Source organism: Mustela nigripes, chromosome 11, assembly GCF_022355385.1.
Source record: "Mustela nigripes isolate SB6536 chromosome 11, MUSNIG.SB6536, whole genome shotgun sequence".
In the NCBI taxonomy this organism is placed as follows: domain Eukaryota; kingdom Metazoa; phylum Chordata; class Mammalia; order Carnivora; family Mustelidae; genus Mustela; species Mustela nigripes.
Genome location: NC_081567.1, coordinates 7,441,214 through 7,462,820, shown reverse-complemented (window position 1 = coordinate 7,462,820; position 21,607 = coordinate 7,441,214). Strand labels below are relative to the sequence as shown.

Genomic DNA, 21,607 nt, shown 5'->3' with positions numbered 1-21,607 from the left:
GGACTGAGAAGACCCGGGGACGCCGGCCCCTAGCTGCCGCAGACAGGCAGTCGCGGGCCGGAGCGCTGCGGGACGCTGGGCGCCCGAGTCAACGTGCGCGCACCCGCGCGCCACGCGCAGCATCCCGCACCAACGCGCGCGCGCACGCACGCTCCGACGCTTGCCCGTGCCGGCCCGTCTCCCACGCAGCGGGTGGTGGGCACCCGAGCCCAGTGCTGGGGAGTGGGAGGCCTTTCCGAGGGGCGCACTCCCGCGGGCACACCGCTGCACGCTTTTTCCACCCTCACCTGGGGAGTGGGGACGCCGCCGCGGCCGCACTGTTCCCATGGGTGACCCCCTGGAGGGCGGGTCGTGGGGTCCGTGCGGCCCAGGCCCTTCCGAGCAGGCTGGGGGCTCCCGGGCCAGGCCGCTCCCACCTGCCGGCCGTGGCGGCCAATGAGAGCCTGGTCTGGTGATGTCATGCCCCGACCGGACCCTGGTGACGAAAGTCCCAGGTCACCCGTCAGGGAACCAGAGCAAACCCACCCGCGGGGGTTCCGGAAGTTTCCACTGCGGCAGCAGAGTGCGGCCTCGCCCCACAGCCTCGCGCGTGCCACTACGTTTTGCCTTCTGGGGTGTCCCCGAGTCACCTCTCCCTTGCCCCGGGGGTCTTCTTCCGTGGGGCCCCCCTTCATTTCCACTCGTGATCTCGTGTCCTCATCTGCATTCCCACAGGTGTGCCCTCATCCCCCAGGAATGTCCCACGTCACCTTTTCTCCGCCAGTACCACCCCGGACCCCTAAGAGGGGTCCTCAGCCACACTTTCACGTGCGGGTCCTCCCATGCCACCCCCGTTGTGTCGTGGCCAAGGATGTGCATTTATTCGACTCCCAGTCCCGACCGAGGCTGTCAGTGTGTCCGAGTGTGTGTCCGTCCGTCTGTGACTGTCGGTCACCGTTTGTCTGGAGCTGTCACTGGCTGCGACTGTCCGTCTACGTGTCTGTCTCCGCGGCTTCTGTCCGTCTGTCACTGTGGGTGTCTGCTCCGCCGCTGCAGGTCTTTCCGTCGTGTCACTATGTGTCTGTCCGTCTGTCGGCGTCTGGCACTGGAGTCCGTCCGGGGCCCCCGGGGTCTCTGGGTCTCGCCTCCGAGGGAGGGAGAGGGAGGGGAGGTGGCAGCCCGGGAAGGCGGGGAGGGGCGGGGGCGGAGACAGTGGGCGGGGGCGGGGGCGGGCGGGGGCGCCGTGCGGCCCGGAGGGGGTGTGTGCGGGGGGCCGGAGGCGGCGGCTGTCAGAGTCGGCTCAGCCAGCGCCGGGGAACATCGGCCGCCTCCAGCTCCCGGCGCGGCCCGGCCCGGCCCGGCTCGGCCGCCTCAGGTGAGTCTCCCGCCCCGGCCGGGACTCTCCCCCGGCCCGCGGCCCATTCCGCGTCCGGGAAAATGTGCGCTCCCGGAGGGATCCAGGCCCCCCAAGCGGGACGCCCACCGCGCCCCCGGGCCTGCCCAGCGACGCCCCCCGCCGCCCCACACTCATCCTTAACTCTTCCCTCGCCGCCGCATACTTACGGTCGTCCGCGCGGGAGCCCGCACCCCGGAGGGCCGGCCGCCGCCTCTGCTCTCGAATTCCTGGGGGGGACCCCCGAGCGCCCCTTCCCCCGCCCGCCCCCAAGTGTGGGGCCACTGGAAGACGCCCCCTCCTTGGGGCGGAACCCGAGCTGCGCATGTTGCTGGCGCCGGGCTGACTACCCCCCCCCACCCAGATCCCGCAACCCCAGCGCCCCTGCCCAGCGCTCAGCCGAAGCCCCCTCCGAGGCCCAGGCGTCCCCCTCCCACGGGGACTCCGTCTCTATTTGGGGAAAGGGGAGGCTCAGCGGAAGCCCCGAGTTATAATTAGCCCCACTCGGGTTTCCTAGTTAATCCCCAGCACCACCACCACCACCCCAGCCTCAGGGCGGCGGGGGTTGGCTGGGTGAGAGGTGACCGCCGCGAGAGGGGGGAGTTCCGACCCGGGGAATTTTGATCCCTTGGCTGGAGATGCCGGAACCACAGCAGCTGCTGCCCCAAAATAGCGCCCTCGCCCCTGCAGCCGGGGATCTCCGGAGCTCCGAGAACACAGGCGTCCCGGTTCGCCCTTCAGACCCCTCCGCAATGCCCGCGAGCCTCCAGACCCCCGCCCCGAGTTCCCGGCTCTCGGACTCCCGGGGCGGGGAGTGCCGTTCTTTTCTCGGTCTCTACTGCCCCCCACTGGCGGCAGCGTGCCCCGTAGCATCGGATGGATGGGGGACTCCAGTCCTGGGGGACCGGGGCTGGCGACCCTGATCGCTGAGGCTAGGCGAGACGAGTGCGCAGCTGACCGGCACCCACGGGTACCAGCGCCCCGTGCCAGACAGTGGATGAGGAGGGGCAGGGCAGGGTGGGACAGGGTGTGGAGTAAGCAGGATTTGGGGTACCCCGAGACCTGTAGCTCCCACAGCCTTGAATGCCCAATCCAGCCCCCAGGGCCCCCCCTGCCGCCCCCGACCCTGGCCAACTCAAGAGAGCCTGCGCCTTCAGGCCACCACCACCACCACCACCACCACCACCACCACCACCACCACCACCGCAAGCCTCCCCATCAGCGCCTCCCGTCAGTGAGGGCCCCGCCCCTGTCTGGTGGCCTGTGTGTGGATTGCGGCCTCTGGTGCGGGTGCCTGCGCTGCTCCGGCTGGGCCCAACGCAGTCCACCCAGCTAGGGGAAGGAGGTGAGGGTGGTGGGCGCTCAGTGGGGCAAGAGAAGGGATAGCCTGGCAGGCCTCATCTCTGTTGCCTCCGTTGGTCTGTCTGGGTGTCGTGTGTATGCCCGATCTCTGTCCCCTCTTGCTTCTCTGTCTGCCTGTGTCCTTGTCTTGGCCTGACTCCCTCCTTCCGTTTCTCTCCAGTCTCCCAACCTGCCCCACCTCCTCTGCAGCTCCACGATAACCCCTGGGCAAGAGTGTTACCTAATCTCCTCGCTCCTGGCAGCCTCAGACCTTCACCCTCTGCCTTTCTGTCTCCCAGCAGACGCCTGCCTGGCCTGGCAGCCATGAGGCCCCCCTGGTGTCCCCTGCACACGCCCTCCCTGGCTTCCCCAATCCTGCTCCTCCTCCTGTTCCTCCTGGGAGGAAGGGCAGAGGCTGAGGACCCGGAGCTGCTGGTGACTGTGCGTGGGGGCCGGCTGCGGGGCATCCGCCTAATGGCCCCTGGGGGCCCTGTCTCCGCTTTTCTGGGCATCCCCTTCGCAGAGCCACCTGTGGGCCCCCGTCGCTTTCTGCCACCAGAGCCCAAGCGGCCCTGGCCGGGGGTGCTGGACGCCACAGCCTTCCAAAGTGTCTGCTACCAATATGTGGACACCTTGTACCCTGGCTTCGAGGGCACCGAGATGTGGAACCCCAACCGTGAGCTGAGTGAGGACTGCCTCTACCTCAATGTGTGGACACCATACCCCCGGCCTGCGTCCCCCACCCCTGTCCTCGTCTGGATCTACGGGGGTGGCTTCTACAGCGGGGCCTCCTCCCTGGACGTGTATGACGGCCGCTTCCTGGCCCAGGCTGAGGGGACCGTGCTGGTGTCCATGAACTACCGGGTGGGAGCCTTTGGCTTCTTGGCCCTGCCAGGGAGCCGGGAGGCCCCAGGCAATGTGGGTCTACTGGATCAGAGGCTGGCATTGCAGTGGGTGCAAGAGAACGTGGCCGCCTTCGGGGGCGACCCAACGTCAGTGACTCTGTTTGGGGAAAGTGCCGGTGCTGCCTCGGTGGGCATGCACTTGCTGTCCCCTCCTAGCCGGGGCCTTTTCCACAGGGCTGTGCTGCAGAGCGGTGCGCCCAACGGCCCCTGGGCCACGGTGGGCGTGGGAGAGGCCCGCCGCAGGGCCACACTGCTGGCCCGCCTCGTAGGCTGTCCCCCAGGGGGTGCTGGTGGCAATGACACAGAGCTGGTTGCCTGCCTGAGGACAAGGCCCGCTCAGGACCTCGTAGACCACGAGTGGCACGTGCTGCCTCAGGAAAGTGTCTTCCGCTTCTCTTTCGTGCCTGTGGTGGATGGAGACTTCCTCAGTGACACACCCGAGGCCCTCATCAATGCTGGAGACTTCCACGGTCTGCAGGTGACTAGTGGCTGGAAGGGTTGGAGCTGGTTCCTCTAGGCCTGTTCTCCCACCCACCCCCAGCCCCCAGGCCCCTGGGGACCCAGGCATGAAGGCTCCTCAAGATCCAATTCCCAAAGGCCTGGGCTTCTGGCCCCATGGCCACCCCCCTCCTCCCTGAGAGCTCAGATCCTGGGGTGGTCAGTGGGGCAGAGAGAAAAGGAAACATGGGTATATTTTCTCTTTCTCTCTGTCCCTTCCCCAACTTCCTACTCTTTTCCTCCATGGTTCTGGGGTCTATAACTATTGATCTCTCTGGCTCTTTGTCCATCTGTTTCTGTCTGCCTGTCTGTCTGTGCCCCCCCCCCCATCCCTCCATCCTGTCCCTTCAGGTGCTGGTGGGTGTGGTGAAGGATGAGGGCTCCTATTTTCTGGTTTACGGGGCCCCAGGCTTCAGCAAAGACAACGAATCTCTCATCAGCCGGGCCCAGTTCCTGGCCGGGGTGCGGGTCGGGGTCCCCCAGGCGAGTGACCTAGCTGCCGAGGCTGTGGTCCTGCATTACACAGACTGGCTGCACCCTGAGGACCCAGCGCGCCTGAGAGAAGCCATGAGTGATGTCGTGGGAGACCATAACGTCGTGTGCCCCGTGGCCCAGCTGGCTGGGCGACTGGCTGCCCAGGGGGCTCGGGTCTATGCCTACATCTTTGAACACCGCGCCTCTACGCTCTCCTGGCCCCTGTGGATGGGGGTGCCCCATGGCTACGAGATCGAGTTCATCTTTGGACTCCCTCTGGAACCCTCACTAAACTATACGGCCGAGGAGAGAACCTTTGCACAGCGACTGATGAGATACTGGGCCAACTTCGCCCGCACAGGGTCAGCAGTACTGAGGGGAGGAGGCCCCCAGGAGCCAGAGAAGCAAGAGAAGGGGACAGGGAGAGAGGCAGAGGCGGACAGACTGGGACAGACCGAAAGGGCAGGTCCAGTAGCGACCAGGAGAGGGGGGAGGGAAGCGTGGAGAAGAGAGACAGGAAGACAAAGAAGTTACCGTAGGACTTAGGAGCTAGAACTGTAGACCGCTGGGTTCAGGTGGGCCAGCGATACATTCACATGGATGTGTAGTAGCATTTGACTGCCCATGTATATGTAGTCACACACCGGTTTACCTGTCCGAAGAAGGGGACCACAACTCCCACATCACACGGGTGTTGTCAAAAGCAAAAACAAGATGTTTGTAGAGCTAGGACTGAGCCTGCTTACACAGTAAGGGCTCATAAATCCTAGCGATGTTTTAAATGGGAGAAACAAAGACAAAGATGGGGCAGTAAAGCTGAGGGAAAGGCAGAAAGAGGGAGGGCAGGAGGAAAGGGATGGCTCTAGCTGATGGGGGATCCGGGAGACCAGAGGGAAGGGTTAAAGAGGTGTTGGGAAGGAGGGGATGTGTTCTCCAGGGAGCCAAAGAGGGCTCGGGTCAGGGGGCAGCCTGCCTCCTCCTGCTGTCCATCGCCAGTCCACAGTCCCTAGGGCGGGCGGGGCAGGCTTGCCTGAGGCTGAGCCTTCCCTTTCCTTCCGAAGGGACCCCAATGACCCCCGGGACCCCAAAGTCCCGCAGTGGCCACCGTACACGGCGGGAGCGCAGCAGTACGTGAGCCTGAACCTGCGGCCGCTGGAGGTGCGCCGGGGGCTGCGCGCCCAGGCCTGCGCCTTCTGGAACCGCTTCCTCCCCAAGTTGCTCAGCGCCACCGGTATGCAGGGGCCAGCGGACAGGGGCTGGGCGGAGGAGGGCAGAAAAGGGGCGCGAAAAGAGAGAGGGGAGTGGGAGCCGGCCGGGTGTAACCCCTCTCTTCTCCCCCCACCAGCCTCGAAGGCTCCCAGCACCTGCTCAGGCCCCGCCCATGGGGAGGCTGCCCCGAGGCCCAGGCCCGGCCTTCCCCTGCCCCTCCTTCTCCTCCTCTTCCTCCACCTCTCCCGGCTCCTGCGGTTGTGACCACGGCCACTTACCCACCCCCCCGGCCTCAGGGGGCCCCTCCTCTAATGAGTGGTCGGACAGTGGGGAAGGGCCCCACTCAGGGATCTCCGACCTAGTGCACCCTCCCTCCTCAAACCGACACTCAGACCGGCCAGGGCTGGGAGGGGGTGGTGACATATGACCCATCTCAGGGACCCACACGCCTTTGTTGTCTAAATGGAAATGAAAACGCCAATTTTCTTTTTTTACAAAATTATTTGGAGCCGAAGCCTGGTGTCGGGGGCAGAGGGAGGGCCAGGCGCTAGACAGCACCCCCTAGTGGGGCTATAACAGTCAACCATTTCTGTCTCTTCTCTTTTTCCCACCAACCTACGGATCCTCCCTCTTCTGATCCTTTCTGTCCCACTGTCTTCCGGTCATTTTCTCCTCCCCCACCCCTTCCTTCCCGCCATCCTGCTCTGGCCCCTCCTCCACTCCCATCCGTCCTCTGGTCTTCTGTCTTTCGCATATTCTCCTGATCCTATTTCCACTGTCCTGCGTGCCCCCCTGCATTCTCCTTGTATTCTGCACTCACGCCCCCCCCCCCCACCATGTACGTTCCCTGACCTTCCCCTTGTCCTCCTCCAACCCACTTGCCGGGCGCCCTGGCCGCAGACACACTGGACGAGGCGGAGCGCCAGTGGAAGGCCGAGTTCCACCGCTGGAGCTCCTACATGGTGCACTGGAAGAACCAGTTTGACCATTACAGCAAGCAGGATCGCTGCTCAGACCTGTGACCCAGACGGGACCCCCACGTCTCCCCGCCCTGCTCGCCCCGCCCGGCCCACTAGCTGTATATACTTATTTTAGGGCTGGGATATAATACGGAGGAGCCCTAGACCCTGCCCCCCTCCCCGAGTATCCCCGGAGGCTCCCCGTCCTCTGCATGTCTCGGGCCGAGCCCCTCCCCCGCGGTGCCTTCGCCCCTCTGGGCTGCCAATAAACTGTTACAGCCACAGCAGTGTGCGCGACTAGGGAGCGGGGAGCGGGCCTCAAACACCGGGGCTGAGTAGACAGAGCGGAGCGGGTGTGACAGGCACCCGAACTTGCAGACCTCAGGAGCGGGGCGGAGCGTGCCGGGTCCCACCACGCTACCCGGCCGCGCCCGCCGCCCCACCTCACGAGGCGGGGCTCGCGCCTGCGCAGTAGCGACGGCTGCGCGGCGGTGCATTGTGGGAGCCCTGCGGGTGGCGCTTTCCCCGCAGCTGCTGCTCGGGACTCTGCGCTGCGGGAGACCGGCGAGAACGTCCCCGAGAGCCCGCGCTCCGGTCCTGCCGGCGGCTAGCTCAAGACCCAGGTCCGAGAGGAAGCGCTGGAGCCGGAGTTCCGTCCGCGCCATCAGGAAGCGTCTGCCCGACCTCGGACCCCGCCGCCCGCCCTGGAGCCGCTGAAGGACGTCCACCTGGGCCTGGCCCCGCCCACCCGCGGCCCCGCTCGCCTGGCCCTGCTCTCGGGCCACTACCTTTACTATCACTACGGCTGCGATGGCCTGGACGACCGGGGCTGGGGCTGCGGCTACCGCACTCTGCAGACGCTGTGCTCGTGGCCAGAGGGCCGGCCCGCGGGCGTGCCCGGACTGACCGCCGTGCAGGCGGCTCTGGAGGACATGGGTGACAAGCCCCCCGGGTTCCGGGGCTCCCGGAGCTGGATTGGTTGTGTAGAAGCCAGCCTCTGCCTCGACCACTTCGGAGGGCCCCAGGGACGCCTGTGTCACGTACCCCGTGGAGCAGGGCTTCAGGGGGAACTAGAGAGGCTTTACTCCCACTTCGCTGGGGGCGGGGGGCCTGTAATGGTTGGGGGAGATGCAGATGCCCGGTCCAAGGCCTTACTGGGAGTCTGCCTGGGTCCAGGCACAGAAGCCTATGTTCTGGTATTGGACCCTCACTTCTGGGGTGTTCCGAAAAATCCCAGTGACCTACAAGCAGCTGGGTGGGTACGATGGAAAGAGGTAGGCACAGCCTTTGACAGCAACTCCTTCTACAACCTGTGTTTGACCAGCTGCAACTCCCAGAAGCAGCAGCACGCCCTGGACTGAGGCTCAGGTCCCAGAATGGAGACTATCTCTGGACCCAAACATACCTAAATAAACCCTTTACTCCAAGGCAAAAGCTGCCTGGGTCTTTGGAGTCACTAAAATGGTGCAGCTCTGCTAATTATGGCCCCAGCCAATCTTTGGGAGAATTTGGGGAGGTACATAATAAATAATCACTATGGAAGTGCTTTTATTGGCAGTAGGGCTGAACGTACAAAAAAAATTATCAGCTGGATAGGACCAGGCATTCACAATTCTAGACGAGGCCAGGAGTGAGCAGTAGAGGGCTCAGAAGAAGTCCACATCATCTGGAGCGTCCAGGTCACGGTATTCCACAATGGCCCGTGGGTCTCCTCGGACCATCCTGTGAGATACGGAAGAGGTAAGGTAGGAGGACAGCTTGAGGGTCCCTGAAAGGGAGCTTGAAGAGGGCAAGAAAGCTTGGACTTCTTAGCTCATTCTCACCTGTTCCGAGGCTTTCCGGGATAACCTCCTTGGCCTCGGAAGGCATCATAGTTCCCTCGGCCAGCACCATAGGGGGCGTGAGGGTATGGAGGCCCTCCCGTGGGGACCGCAGGGCGGACAGCACCAGCTACACAAAGAGATTGGGGTTGAGTTGAAAATCTGTGACCTCAACTATACCTTGGTTTAGCTTCCTTTCTCCCAGCCCCTCGCGGCCACTAAGCCCTTTCAAGTCTTCCCCTATACTTACCTCCATAGCCCAAGATGGGGGGCCGGGGCTGACCATAGGGCATCAGGCCCTGGGGAGTCTGGTGTGGGTAGGGGAGTCCCGGCGTCAGGCCTGGGGGGAGTACAACATGGACAGAAACATGAATTACTGCGGGAGGGGGGAGGGGGATGGGAGGTGGGGAATGACAACTGACTTTTAGGAATACTGCCTGAGTGGAAAAGAATGTTTTCAGAGGATCATAGGATAAAGAGAACCAGGAGTCCTTGATAGTCAAGGGAGAGGGAATGTGGCAGACCCTCATGGATCGTATCTTACTCTGGGCAGGGCCAGGTGGCTGAGCCGGCTTGATCTCCGGCAGAGCCGGGCGCTTGGCATCAGTGAGAAAGTTGTTAAAAAATGCAACCTCCTTCTTCACTTCCTCAATCTTCTCTGCATGCTTGTTGAAGATATGTTTGCGTACAAACTCAGGGCCCTGGGTAAAGAGAGACTGGATCAGAACAGAGCAAGCAATGTGCAAGGCTAATCGACCTCCCCGCCCACCAGTTCCAGAGCCAATTCCTCCCCAGGCCAGAGGCGGCTTCCTGGCTCACCCCCTTCCGCCCACAGTTCTAACACAGCTCCCTACCATCCCAGACCTTGAATTTCTTGCCACTGAGAGGGCATAGCCACTTATCCTTGCCCAGTTCCTGGGTGTTAGAGGTGACAAACTTCTCCACTTCCTGCTCGGGGTCTTTGCGCCCCATCTTCTGAGCCTCTTCCTCAGAAAGAGATTCCCGCACACTCAGCAGTGGAGTCAGCTTCTCCTCAAATGTCTTCTGCCACTCTAGCACTGTGGTTTGGGAACAGGGACAAAAGCGAGCTGGAGAAGGGAGCCAGAAGCAAGGAAGGGACGAGGGGCACCTGGCTGGCTCAGGGTATGTGGCTCTTGATCTCAGGGGTCCTGAGTTTGAGCCCCACGTTAGACAGAAAGATTATTTTAAAATATTTAAAGAGGGAGGGAAAAAAAATGCGAGGCTGGGAAGGCACTGCTCCCAGAACACATCTACGACCAGAGGCAGCTGAGAAAGGGAAACCAAAGGGGACTCGGGAGTGGCTGGGAGCCCACCTTCTCCGTGACTGATGCGGTTGGGAGGCATGGGCCCCCGAACATGGATGATGCCACAGCGGTTGGGCATCTCATCCTCATTGGGGTACTCGCAAGTGTTATAATAATCCAGGGAATGCACAATGCGCAAATAGAGAAGGAGTTTGTCCAAAACCTGAGAGAAATCAAAACCCGTTGAGTTCACCATGCTCTCCTGGGCCCTCTGCTGCCCCAAACCAGGAAGGACCCTTGCCCGCCTGCTCTAGCTGGCACCTTGATCAGTTTTTCATCCCGCTCCACGTTGATCTCTGCCGGGTTCCCTTCCTTAGGGGGCTCCTCAGGGGGAGCCCCCCCACTGCTCCCCAGCAGCTCCTCCTCCTCTGCACTCACTTCCTCAATCAGATAGTCAGTGATGTTCTTCAAGATTGGGTTCTGGGAGGGCAGACTCTGGGAAGGAGGAAGAAGAAGGGCAAGTGAGATGACAAGAGAAAACTCTGAGGCAGACAGATAGTCCCAGCAGCTCCTCATCAAGCAGAAAGGAATCCAGGGTTCCCCTGGCCTGTTACCACTGCTTCGTTATTTGTCTTTTCCTTACTTATTCTCTCTTAGCCAATACATCATCACTATGCCAGTCTGTTCTAGTGGAAGCTGGACATGCTGCTCAGATAGGCTGAGAACAGGGGATTAACGCTACAGACAAGACCAGAGATGCCCACAGCAGAAGACACGGTATGGGCTGCTTCTGGAGAAGTTTCACGGGAGTCACTGACTGTTGGCAGAGGAGGTGTCCCGGGCTCCGAGGCCCAGAGCTGGGTCCTGTCATCCAGCGTATGTATCAGCTTGGCGGCCAGCTTGATGTCGTTGCGCACTATCTGCTTGTGCTGGGTAATGCCGTTGATGTTGCGGACTCGGCGAGTCAGGTCTCTGTTCACACCAGGGCTCAGCTCACACTCCCGGAGCTAGAGGGAGCCAACACAAAGCTCACCAACACTTGCCCAGGAAGCAGCAGCTCCAGGAACTGGCCTACTGACAGGACCAGCGACTGGACCGTGAGCTCCCCGAGAACAGGGACCAGGAGCGTCTTACTCACAGACACCGGTATACGCTTAATGTGAGCAGACTGGACGGTCGGGGGGGCGGGGCAGAATGAATGAATCAAAGACCAAAGGAATCAGAGATTGTGTGCAGCACAGAGAGCCCATTCCCAGCACTTACTCGGATATTCTGCAGGTTCCAACAGATCTCTTTGATGTTAACGCTGCGGTCAAAGGTCACCCAGCCACGACGGAAAAACCTGCAGAAGGAAAGGTCAGCATAACCCTGGGGTGGAAGGGATCCTGGCCATCACCCTCCCCCTGTGCCGTATCTCCAGGGTATCCAGGGTCACTCTCCTCCCCACGCCTCACCTCCTCTCCGGCTGGGGCTCTGACAGCGCCACACGCATAAAGCCTGGGTATCTTTTACAAAGCTGGAAAAACAGAGGAACAGAAACCCCACTGAGTGATTCAACGTTTCACTTCTTCCTCCAATCCCCCTGTCCTCAGAACCCTGGGACTGCCTTGACTCTTTCCTCAGGTTAGGAAACACCAATAAAGGGCTTAAGAGTAATGGCACTTAAAGGCCAATGGGGCGATCGGGGCCAGCCCACAGAAGGCATGGGCCCATGAGAAGGAGCTTCCCTGTTGGAGAAACGGGTATACATCAGAAGTAGAGTCACAGTACCTTCTCCCCGCCTCACCAGCTCCCCGACCCTGCCACCAAAGATGGAGCCCGGGTGCCATTCTTGCCCCCATGACCGCTCTTCCCCACTCACAGAAATGATCTCTGCCCGCGAGATGTTGGGTGCAATGTTGCGCATGAAGAGGGAGCAAGTCTTATGGAGGGGCCGAGGTTTACATTCCAGCCCAGGAGTGTCCTTAGGCTTCTCCCTTTCTTCTTCTTTGGGCTTCTCCTTTTCCTTGAGTGCCTCTTCTGGGCAGAAAGTGGTGGCAATTGGGGGATTTTTTTATTGTTGATTTTGGAGGGGAAGACGGAGAAGCAGTCACACTCCCACCTCCACACCCTCATCTCCCAAAAGGGCCGCCCCTGATCAATTTCACCCACTCCCACCTCCCCTACCCCTATTCAGGAGGAAGAGAATGGACTAGAAGCAGAAAATAAAACCCACCAGCCTCCTCCTTCTCTTCCTCAGCTTGGCCACTCTCCGACTCCGACTCTGACTCGGACACACTGCCTTCGTCAAAGCTGTCGTCACCACTGTGCTTCCTGTTCCGCTTCTTGCTACTCTGTGAGCCACGGCAGGAGGGTGGGGAGTCAGGTAACCAGGCCCCTGGGCCCGACACTGATCCCGCGGCAAGAGATACCCTACCTTTTTGGCATCTTTCTCAGAGTCGTCTTTCTTCTCTTCCTTGTCCCCATCACCCTCAGATTTCTTAGTTTTGTCATCGTTAGAACTGTCGTTCTCAGCCTGCAGGTAAAGACAATCCCAGGCATGTCCATCTCCCCGCAACCTTGATCAGAATGCCGGCCCCTCCCTAGCCCTCCGCCTCTCCTGGACCCATCACACAGCCCTCCAGGACCCCGACCACTGAAGCTGCCCCGTCACCCTCCCCAGGCGCTCACAGGCAGCGCCCAGCAAGCCCCGCCCGGACCTGTTTGCCGTCTTCTTTCTTGTCGTCCTTCTCATTGGCCTTGCGCTCTCCGTCCCCCAGGCCCGGCCCGGCCCGACCTTCTTCTTTCTTGCTGGGCTCCCCAGGCTTTCCTGCCTGCTCCTCCTCCTGCTCCTGCTCCAGGATGCGCAGATCATTCTCGGTCCCTCCTTCCATCTTAATCACCGCTACCAACAAAGGGAGCAGAGGTCACAGTGGCCCTGGCCTTTAGCCTCTGGCTCATCAACTGACTTCTGTTGCCCAACCAAGCAAGACCTTGGTCACCACACATCCTCCTCCCCTCCCAGTCCACACACCTGCATCCAGCATCTTGACAATGGCATCAGCTTTGTCTATGTCCAGGAGAAGATTATCAAACCAGCCACTCTCCATGAGGGACAGGAACACCCTCAGTCGGTTCTGCAGGGCCCCCCGGGCCTCCTGCCGACGCTTCCCCACCTCATCTGGGTGGTACTTAGACCGAAACCTGGGAAGGAAGTAGGGAGGGAAGAGACAAAATAGTCACTGGATGCCATGACCAGGACATGGGGAGGGGCCCAGGCAAGTCAGGGCTTAGTCCCCATCCTCTCACACCCACAAAAAACTATGAAAGCAGAAAGACTGGGGAGAGGGGTGCACTAGAACCACCCAATACCCCCAAAAGGAACCAGAGGTTATGCTCTGAGAAGATCTGGGGGACAGCCAGGAACTAAGAGCTCTGGATTTGGGAAAAGCAATGACTACAGGGGGAGGCCAGGGTTAGAGAGGCAGAATGATTGCCCTGAGTCTCTGGGAAACGCTAAGTTAAAGAAGTGTAGTTTCCCAAAGCTTCCAAGAGGAAGGCTAAGCAGCAGGCCCCAAAGAACCTCCCTCTCCTTGCCAACCCCCAGCTAAAATCATTACAGGATGGCTCCCACCAACTCCCTCCATCCCTAGGTGGAAGACAGAGGGAAACCTGAAATGCACCAGATAGGAAAAGCCAAAAAAGGCAGAAAAGCTTTCTCCCCGCCTGGGAAGAAAAGCAGATGGTGGAGGGACAGGGAAAGACCAAAGGGAGAAACTGAAGTGCCCTTATAACGTCAGGTACTGCCCACAGGGAGAGAGAGAGGAGAGGGGTAGAGGATTAGGATGGAGCATGGAAAGAAAACATTTAAAATAGGACCTTGAGGGGGGAAAAAAAGAAAAAACAGAAGAAATGAGGAGTATGAGAAAAAGCAGAAAGCCAAAGTGTGAGGAAGTCCCAGAAATCGAAAACAAAGGGAAAAAACTGAAGGCCAGAAAAACTGGGAAAAAAAAAAAAATGGGAAACAAGTGGTTAGGCGAGGAGCAAGGACAGGGATGGAGAAAGAATGAAAAGTACCAGAGAATGAGACCAAGGCACAGAGAAAGAAGAAAGAGGGGACAGTGACAGACAAAACAGAACCACAAGTTGAGCGTGAGAGGAAAGGAAAGCCGCAGGCATCACCTCCAGGATCTTTACCTTGGCCGCTTGGTCAAACAGAGCTCAAGATTTAACTAGCCGCGCCCAGGGCCCATGCTGGCAGGTGGGCCACCGGCTGGCTCCTGGCTGGGGCGTCCCGGCCCAGATGCCCCACCCCCGCGGGGCTCCGCGGTGGGGGCCCTGACTGACTAGCTGCCTGAGCAATCACATTCAGCTAAACCGCTGCATTGTGCACAGCAGTGCCCTGCCTGTCTGCCTGGCCGGGGCAGCGCAGCTCAGCCCAGGGGGCTCATGTATGGGCTGGGTATGGTGGGGGTGGAGGTGGGTTTGCTCCGAGCTCCGTCGATGAGCGGGTGTAGTTCCCAGTTCTGGCTCTTTTCAAGGAGGAGGAGCAGAAAGAGGATGAGGAGGAGGAGGAGCAGGAAGGGGGGAAAAGATGGTTGATTAAAATTAAAACATCCACAAAAGGAAAAAAATTAAAACTCTTTTTCTGTCAACGACCCTGAGATCTGTGCTTTTTCTTGTCTGGATTCACTCGTTGCTTTTGGGAGAACAGCACAGCCACACCGGGTCCCGGCGATCAGGGACGACAATGACCCCATACCAGCGAGTGGGAAGCAGGCTGTCTGCTGCCCCAAGGGAACAGGTGGCTCTGGCCAGCTGCCTGGAGGTGTCCCACTCACTGAGGACAGAGGGGAAGCGAGGTGGGGTGGGAGGCCGTGGCAGACGCTGAAGTGAGGAGGAGAACCCATCAGCCAGTGCTGTTGTACTTCCCATCCCCCACCCCCAGGAAGTTCTGGATTGGGGAGAAGGGCAAGAGGACAGGGCTGCAGGCTCCGCTGGCGGGGCCAGGGGAAACATGCTCGGGAACAGAGAGGACGAAGACGGGGCACTCACCACTCCTCATCTTTATGAGCCAAAAAGAAATCCTGCATCTGCTGCCTTCGGAAATCCAACTTATAGTCATTGTAACGCTTCACAGCCTCGGTCTCATCCACAGAGTCATCCAATGACAGGAGAAACTCCTTGAAGGTCTTCATCACCGGTGGTGGCACACCCAGGTCAATCTCTGCGATGCTGCCCAGCCTGGGGGGGGCCCGGTCAGGAAGGCCTTGGTGGCGGGGGGGGGGGGGGGGGGGGGGGGGGGGGCCAGGGTAGCCAGCTGCCCCCTTCCTTTGCCCACCACGGACACCACCCCAGGCACCGACTGCTACCACCCCCACAGGCACCCCTCTCTGTCCCTAACCCGCTTCCTGGCTCCAGCCACGGTCCTTGGCAACCCCAATCCGTCCCCCAAAAACCTAACATCTCCCTTCTCCCAAGAACCCCGGAACCCCAGGTCTTTACCTGGCCTGGATAGGCAGAACGTGGTGCTGCATGATGTGGACGTCTGGGTGGCCCCAGGGCTGAGGGGGGCCGTAGGTAGGGCCCCCACCCCCCCCCAGCATAGGGCATCTCATAGCCACTGTGGTATGGGTCAGAGCTGTGCTCATCCCTGAGGGTGGGGGACACAAAAGTCAGACAGAGAAGGGAATCATGTCTCCAGAGCACGACGGAGGATGGGACAGAGGAAGGGGCATATGGAATGTGGTCTCTCACCCAAGGGTTTAGGGGATAAGAAAGATGGGTTTATAAGAAGTCTGAGAAAAGGAAACGATAAAGTCCTCAGTGAGGTGAAGAACACAGCCGGGGCCAAGTGGAACTGAGGCTGAGGAGGGAAGCCAGAGAAACCGTTGCCACCTCACCAGTCTCGCCTCATGCGCTTCTGCGGGGGGCTGAGCTCGTGGCGGGGAGGAGAGAAGCGCTCTCGCCGACTGCGGTCATAATCCCGATATTCACCCCGACTGCGCCGCTCCCGGCCACGGTCCCACTCTCTGGCGATAAGAACGAGCAACGGCATTAGGACACAGCCAGGCATGCTCCTGGACAGGCCCTTCCTATCCCGAAACACACGGCTAAAAGCCCCCAATTATGAAACTATTCTCTAAACAAAAAAGGAAGACTCAGTGATGCCCACTGCCATCATTTCTGCCAGTACCCTCAAGCGGACGGCTCTCCAAGCTTGTTTCGCTTCTCCGCTTTCCGTGGGAGCAGGGATATCAACCATTAACAGGTACGCAACTTATCAAGTGTCTCCCTCACAGCTCACGCAACCTATTGGCTTGCTAATCTTCTGCCTCAGAGCCTAGCAAAGCTGTCCTCTACCCTGCCCCCGTCCGTGTGCCCTGACGTTGGTCATTTCCCCTGTAACTGCAGCCTCTGGTGACCCAATCTCTAGTCCCTCCCACTTCTCTCCTGTCAAAGCGATCAGGGATCTTTCTCAAACATAAATGCAATCATGCCATACCCTTCCTTGCTAAATGCCAGTACGCCACACCGCTCGAAACCTTGGTCCTGCTGTCCTTGCAGTCTCTCCACCAGTTACCAGCCACCCCCATCCCGACCTTAACCAAATAGACATCCTTTGCCCTGGCCCAGGGGTTTTCAAACGTTTGGTCTAGGGACTGCTAGCCACCCCCCCACACACTCTAAAATTACTGCAGGACGCCTGGGTGGCTCAGCCGGTTAAGCATCTGCCTTCAGCTCAGGTCATGATCCCAGGGTACTAGGATCCAGCCCCACATCATCAGGCTCCCCGCTCGCTCGGCGGGGAATCTGCTTCTCCCTCTGTACCCCACCATGCATGCACACACTCGCGTGCTCTCTCTCAAATAAAATCTTTAAAATAAATTAAAAAATGTTTTAAATAAAATTACAGATTAAAGAGCTTTCTTTATGTGGATGACATCAATACTGTACTCAAAACAGAACAATATCTATTAATTATGCAGTTATAAATTAACATGAATTACATTTTTATGAAAGACAGCTATTTTCAAAAAAAATTTTTTTTTTAATAAGCAAAGTGCTACTTGGGGGCACCTGGGTGGCTCAGTGGGTTGAGCCTCTGCCTTCGGCTCAGGTCATAATCTCAGGGTCCTGGGATCTAGCCCTGCATCGGGCTCTCTGCTAGGTGGGGAGCCTGCTTCCTCCTCTCTCTCTGCCTTCCTCTCTGCCTACCTGGGATCTCTGTCTGTCAAACAAATAAATAAAATCTTTAAATAAATAAGTAAATAAATAAAATATTAAAACAAAAAAAAAAAAAGAAAAGAAAGAAAAGTGCCATTGGGGTGCCTGGGTGGCTCAGTTAGTTAAACGCCTGCCTTCGGCTCAGATCATGATCTTAAGAGTCCTGAGATCCAGCCTCACTTCAAGCTCCCTGCTCAGCTGGGAGCCTGCTTCTCCCTCTCCCACTCCCCCTGCTTTCACGCACAAGCTCTCTCACGCTCTCTCTCTCAAATAAATAAAATCCTTAAAAAAAGGAAGAAAGAAAAGTGCCATTGTTTTTGCATTTAACAAATCTTTTCAAGGCCTGGCTTGATACGGACAGCTGAATTCTCATATTTACTTTTTTTTCAAAGATCTTATTTATTCATTTGAGAGAGTGAAACTGAGAAAGCGATATAGATAGAGTAGGAGTGGGGGGAGGGGGTGCCGGGAGAGCAGAGGGAAAGGGAGAAGCAGACTCCCAGCTGAGCAGGGAGCCCTACACGGGTCCAGATTCCAGCACTCTGGGATCTGGGATGGTCGTGACCTGAGCTGAAGGCAGATGCCTAACTGAGCCACCCAGGCACCCCCATATTTACTTCTACATTCAATCTATTGTAGTATGTTGTTTGGTTAAAAAACATGAAGAAAATCTAGCCTCACAGATGCATAGTTGGAAAATGAAATACTCTGGGGTGCCTGGGTGGCTCAATGGGTTAAGCCTCTGCCTTTAATTTGATCTCAGGGTCCTGGGATCAAGCCCCACATCGGGCTCTCTGCTAAGCAGGCAGCCTGCTTCCCCCGCTCTCTGCCTACTTGTGATCTCTCTGTCAAAGAAATAAATAAAATCTTTAAAAAAAAAAAAAAGAAAATGAAATACCTTAATAAATAGTCTTTTCAAGTAACTGAAACTATACTTTGATACTACCCAAAACTTGACAAGAGAGTTTCTTTTTTTTTTTAAGATTTTATTTATTTATTTATTTATTTATTTATTTATTTAAAGATTTTATTTATTTGACAGAGAGAGAGAGATCACAAGTAGGCAGAGAGGCAGGGGGAAGCAGGCTCCCTGCTGAGCAGAGAGCCCTATGTGGGGCTCAATCCCAGGACCCTGAGATCACGACCTGAGCTGAAGGAAGAGGCTTTAACCCACTGAGCCACCCAGGCACCCCAAAACTGGCTTTTTTAAAAAATGCTTGGTGCCACTGCCTTGATTTGCACTAAGACAAAAGCAGTTTTCCCACCAATGCTACAGCACCAACAATGCAAACAGCAACACAGTGAAAACGACAATCCTACCTTAAAGTTGCTATAAAAATACTTCTAACACCACAAGTCCCTGGGGTCTGTGGGCCCGATTTCGAAAACTGCTACTTTATTATCATTTTTTTAGAGGAGGAGAGAGGCAGCGGTAGAGGGAGAGAGAATCTTAAGCAGGATCCTTGCCCAGCCAGGAGTCCAGCACGGGGCCCATCTCCACACTGTGAGATCATGACCTGGGCCAAAATCAATAGTCTGACACTTAACCGAATGCACCCTCCCAGCCACCTCTGAGAACCACTACTTTATTTTTTTAAAGATTTTATTAAAAAAGAAAAAGAAGATTTTATTTATTTTATGAGAGAGAGAGATAGCGAGAGAAGTAACACAAGCACAGGGGAGCTGGAGAGGGAGAAGCAGGCTCTCTGGGGAGCAGGGAGCCCACATGGGGCTCAATCCCAGGACACTGGGATCATGACCTGAGCCAAGGCACAAGCTTAATCACTGAGCCACCTAGGCGCCCCAAGAACTACTTAAAAACAAACAAATAAGAACTAGAACATGGGCTCTTTTCTGCACACAATTTTATGTCCCCAAGTCCAAACTGTTGACTCCACCTGTGCCTGGGGAATTCCCATTCATCTCTCCAAGTCTTGCTAAGTGTCACTTTCCTGGGCTCTCTCCGACATGATCACCTCCAACACGACTCCCCTACTTGAGATCTGCTCCTTCAACTCTTTACCATCTTTATGACGATCCCTCGTACATACTCAACTGCAGCACACCCAAGGCCATTTTGCCCTCCACTCTGGGCCCCAGACTATAGATTATTTAATCACAGTAACTACTTCTTGGCCCTTCTCAGAATTCGGAACACCTCTGACTTTCTTCTTCCTTACAAAACAGAAGGGGAGAAAAAGCACCACATGGTCTCCCCACTGAAGAAATACACGGACTACAGACTGGAAGCTTCCCTGACCTCGTTTTTCAAAATAACACTGAATGAATAAATGCTACGCCAGTAAGTCACCTCAAAGCCCCCCCACCCAGGTTTTGTGATATCCTTTAGATTTAAAAAAAAAATATCGGGCACCTGGGTGGCTCAGTGGGTTAAGCCGCTGCCTTCAGCTCAGGTCATGATCTCGGCTCAGGTCGGCTCAGGTCATGATCTCAGAGTCGTGGGATTGAGCCCCGCATCAGGCTCTCTGCTCAGCAGGGAGCCTGCTTCCCTCTCTCTCTCTGCCTGCCTCTTTGTCTACTTGTGATCTCTGTCTGTCAAATAAATAAATAAAATCTTTTTTAAAAAATCGTTTCTCTTAATTAGTTTTTCGGAAACGATGTCAGATTTCCCTCAATGAAAAAACCTTAAAAATATTTAACTCAAGGGCATCCCAGAACGCGAATGACTAGCTGAGTTAGCCTAACCCTCACTGCCCCAGAGAACTCTTTCTGATTTTAGGGAAGAAACTGAACCACATTCGGCCAGGGAACAGGTCTGATCTGACAAGCCCTCCAGTCCAGTCAACTCTAAAACATCACTTTCTTTGAATCCACCTGTTTCAGGGGTAACTTACAAACAATGAAACTCACGCATCTTAAAGTACATGCATAAATGTTACTTCCTCCTACTCAAACTAGTGGACGTTTCAAAAATCGAGCGGGGGGAAAAAAAAAATCTCTGGCCAACCTCGAATGGGTTGACCGACCCGAAACGGTGGAGTATAAGCGACTTCATGGGGTTCGCTCTATAAAATAGTAATAAAGGCAATGCAATGAGGGCGGAGGGCCACAGAATGAGGCAGGGGGACAAAGCTGGGGCAAAGAAGTCTTACCGGTCATTCCAATCGTCCCCTCGACGTCTTTCATCTCTCTCCCGGGAACGGTCATAGTCGCTGCGCTCTCTTCTGAACTTGTCCCTGCGCCTTCGGTCATACTCGTCATCGCTGTCACCCATGGCGCGGTCTGAGGGGGCCTGGAGCCCAGACAGGGGGGGTCAGGGTGCAGAACAATGACGAGGAGAGGAAAGGCTCCAGAGCCGCTCCGGAGCTGCACGCTCGCCTCCCTCCACAAAAGCCGGCCTTCCGCTGTCCCCTCCATCCTACGCCCTCTCCCCGCGCAGGTGGACTGCTCCAACACTCTACGGGCCCCGGGGGAGGAGGGGTGGGGGGGGGGGGGAGTCTCCCTGCCCACGCCCGCCGGCCGCCCGAACCCGTTCCCGCCCGCCGCATCCCCGGCTCCTCAGGCCCCGCCCCTCCCCCACCTGGGAGCGGTCGCGGCCGTTAGCCTCGCGTTCCCGCGGGCGAGTTTTCCGGGAGACCTGGGCCCGCCTCCTGCTTCGGGCGCGCGACGAGGACGGCGCGGACGATGAGAGGGAGACGCGGGGCTCTTAACGAGAGGGCCAAGGAGACGAAGAGAAAGCGGGACAGCCGGGAATGGGCGGTCGGCGCGCGCCGCTCCCGCTGCGCCCGCGTCACCGACGGAACGGAGCCCCAGCCACAAACTACACCCCCGCGGCCTGAGCTGGAACTTAAAACACACAGCGAGAGGCAGGGAGCGCCCGGGGTTGATGGGAAGGGGCGGGGATCCGGAAGTCTCGCGCGCTTTCCGGAGCGAGAACTGCGCGGACGGCAGTGGTTACGGCAGCCGAGGTGGTCCAAGCGAGGCCTCGGGAGGGCGGTTGGGGTTTCTGGGCTTGAAGGAGACCTTCTTCTTGCCGAGGTCTAAGGTTGCCCTACCTCGGATGTGTCCGGGGCCTGAACCAGTTCGTGTCCAGTTGTTGACCCCCCAACTCTGCTCGGGGAGCCTCCTGCCCTCATGCGGGGCTGTTTCCCCTTATTCTGGCGCAAGGCGCGGAGTTGGGGAGTGCAGGCCTTTAGCACCATTTTAAAGCATCTCCCACCATTTTGTGCTGCGCCAGAGCCCGGCCTTATTGCCGGCTCGGTATTTACCACCTGCAAACCCCTACTACTGCTGTTCTGCCACAGAGGCGCCCCAACTTGTAGGCAAAGCCGCAGACCTGTCTTCTCCCCAACCAGTACTTGGCCTGGTTATAGGTTGAGGTCTTGATCGACAGACGCCGTCTAAATGCACCACCAACCCCGCAGATAACGCCAAGTGCCTGTCCGGGGAGCGGAGTGGAAAGGCTTCATAGGGCATGCTGCAGCCTCACTCCAAGTACCGAGACGTGGGGTGTCTTTACATCAAGTAACTACGTCTGCGAGAGTGCCTAGTGGCGTTGCAAAAAACTAGGTCTAAGAAGACCCAGCCAGGTTCTGAT

The 21,607-nt window shown here is 57.8% G+C and overlaps 3 protein-coding genes across 7 annotated transcripts; 2 read left to right on the top strand and 1 right to left on the bottom strand.

The window, feature by feature from the left end:
- Window positions 1-1,232: 1,232 nt before the first annotated feature.
- On the top strand, window positions 1,233-7,042 carry ACHE (acetylcholinesterase (Cartwright blood group)). 5 transcript variants are annotated; one of them, XM_059414585.1, is made up of 5 exons: window positions 1,233-1,354; window positions 3,016-4,096; window positions 4,468-4,952; window positions 5,652-5,821; window positions 5,936-6,689. In XM_059414585.1, exons 2-5 carry the CDS (start codon window positions 3,038-3,040, stop codon window positions 6,061-6,063), a joined length of 1,842 nt encoding a protein of 613 aa, XP_059270568.1. In that variant the 5' UTR covers window positions 1,233-1,354; window positions 3,016-3,037; the 3' UTR covers window positions 6,064-6,689. The 5 variants fall into 5 exon arrangements, with proteins under 5 accessions (XP_059270568.1, XP_059270569.1, XP_059270572.1 ...); XM_059414586.1 differs by having other exon boundaries at window positions 3,013-4,096; XM_059414589.1 differs by lacking the exon at window positions 5,936-6,689 and adding an exon at window positions 6,700-7,042 and having other exon boundaries at window positions 1,235-1,354.
- Window positions 7,043-7,690: 648 nt separating this feature from the next.
- UFSP1 (UFM1 specific peptidase 1 (inactive)) lies at window positions 7,691-8,210 on the top strand. The gene has a single exon (XM_059414591.1). The coding sequence runs from the start codon at window positions 7,691-7,693 to the stop codon at window positions 8,117-8,119; it is 429 nt and encodes a 142-aa protein (XP_059270574.1). The 3' UTR covers window positions 8,120-8,210.
- A 79-nt stretch (window positions 8,211-8,289) lies between these two features.
- On the bottom strand, window positions 8,290-21,588 carry SRRT (serrate, RNA effector molecule). The gene is given in 21 exon segments (XM_059414584.1): window positions 8,290-8,480; window positions 8,582-8,708; window positions 8,829-8,918; window positions 9,123-9,279; window positions 9,443-9,636; window positions 9,913-10,066; window positions 10,165-10,338; window positions 10,662-10,850; window positions 11,107-11,185; window positions 11,298-11,359; window positions 11,705-11,862; window positions 12,059-12,176; window positions 12,260-12,358; window positions 12,543-12,727; window positions 12,857-13,026; window positions 14,878-15,066; window positions 15,328-15,422; window positions 15,424-15,475; window positions 15,726-15,854; window positions 20,163-20,302; window positions 20,591-21,588. Coding segments are annotated over 20 exon segments (2,619 nt in total). The 5' UTR covers window positions 20,285-20,302; window positions 20,591-21,588; the 3' UTR covers window positions 8,290-8,404.
- Window positions 21,589-21,607: the final 19 nt, after the last annotated feature.

What these genes read in the sequence shown, in the direction of transcription:
- UFSP1 (XM_059414591.1), top strand. Translation starts at nt 7,691, where the DNA reads ATGGGTGACAAGCCCCCCGGGTTCCGGGGCTCCCGGAGCTGGATTGGT.
- ACHE (XM_059414585.1), top strand. Translation starts at nt 3,038, where the DNA reads ATGAGGCCCCCCTGGTGTCCCCTGCACACGCCCTCCCTGGCTTCCCCA. An exon ending in GAGACTTCCACGGTCTGCAG is followed by an intron (nt 4,097 to 4,467) that starts GTGACTAGTGGC and finishes CTGTCCCTTCAG; the next exon opens with GTGCTGGTGGGTGTGGTGAA. An exon ending in CAAGTTGCTCAGCGCCACCG is followed by an intron (nt 5,822 to 5,935) that starts GTATGCAGGGGC and finishes TCCCCCCACCAG; the next exon opens with CCTCGAAGGCTCCCAGCACC.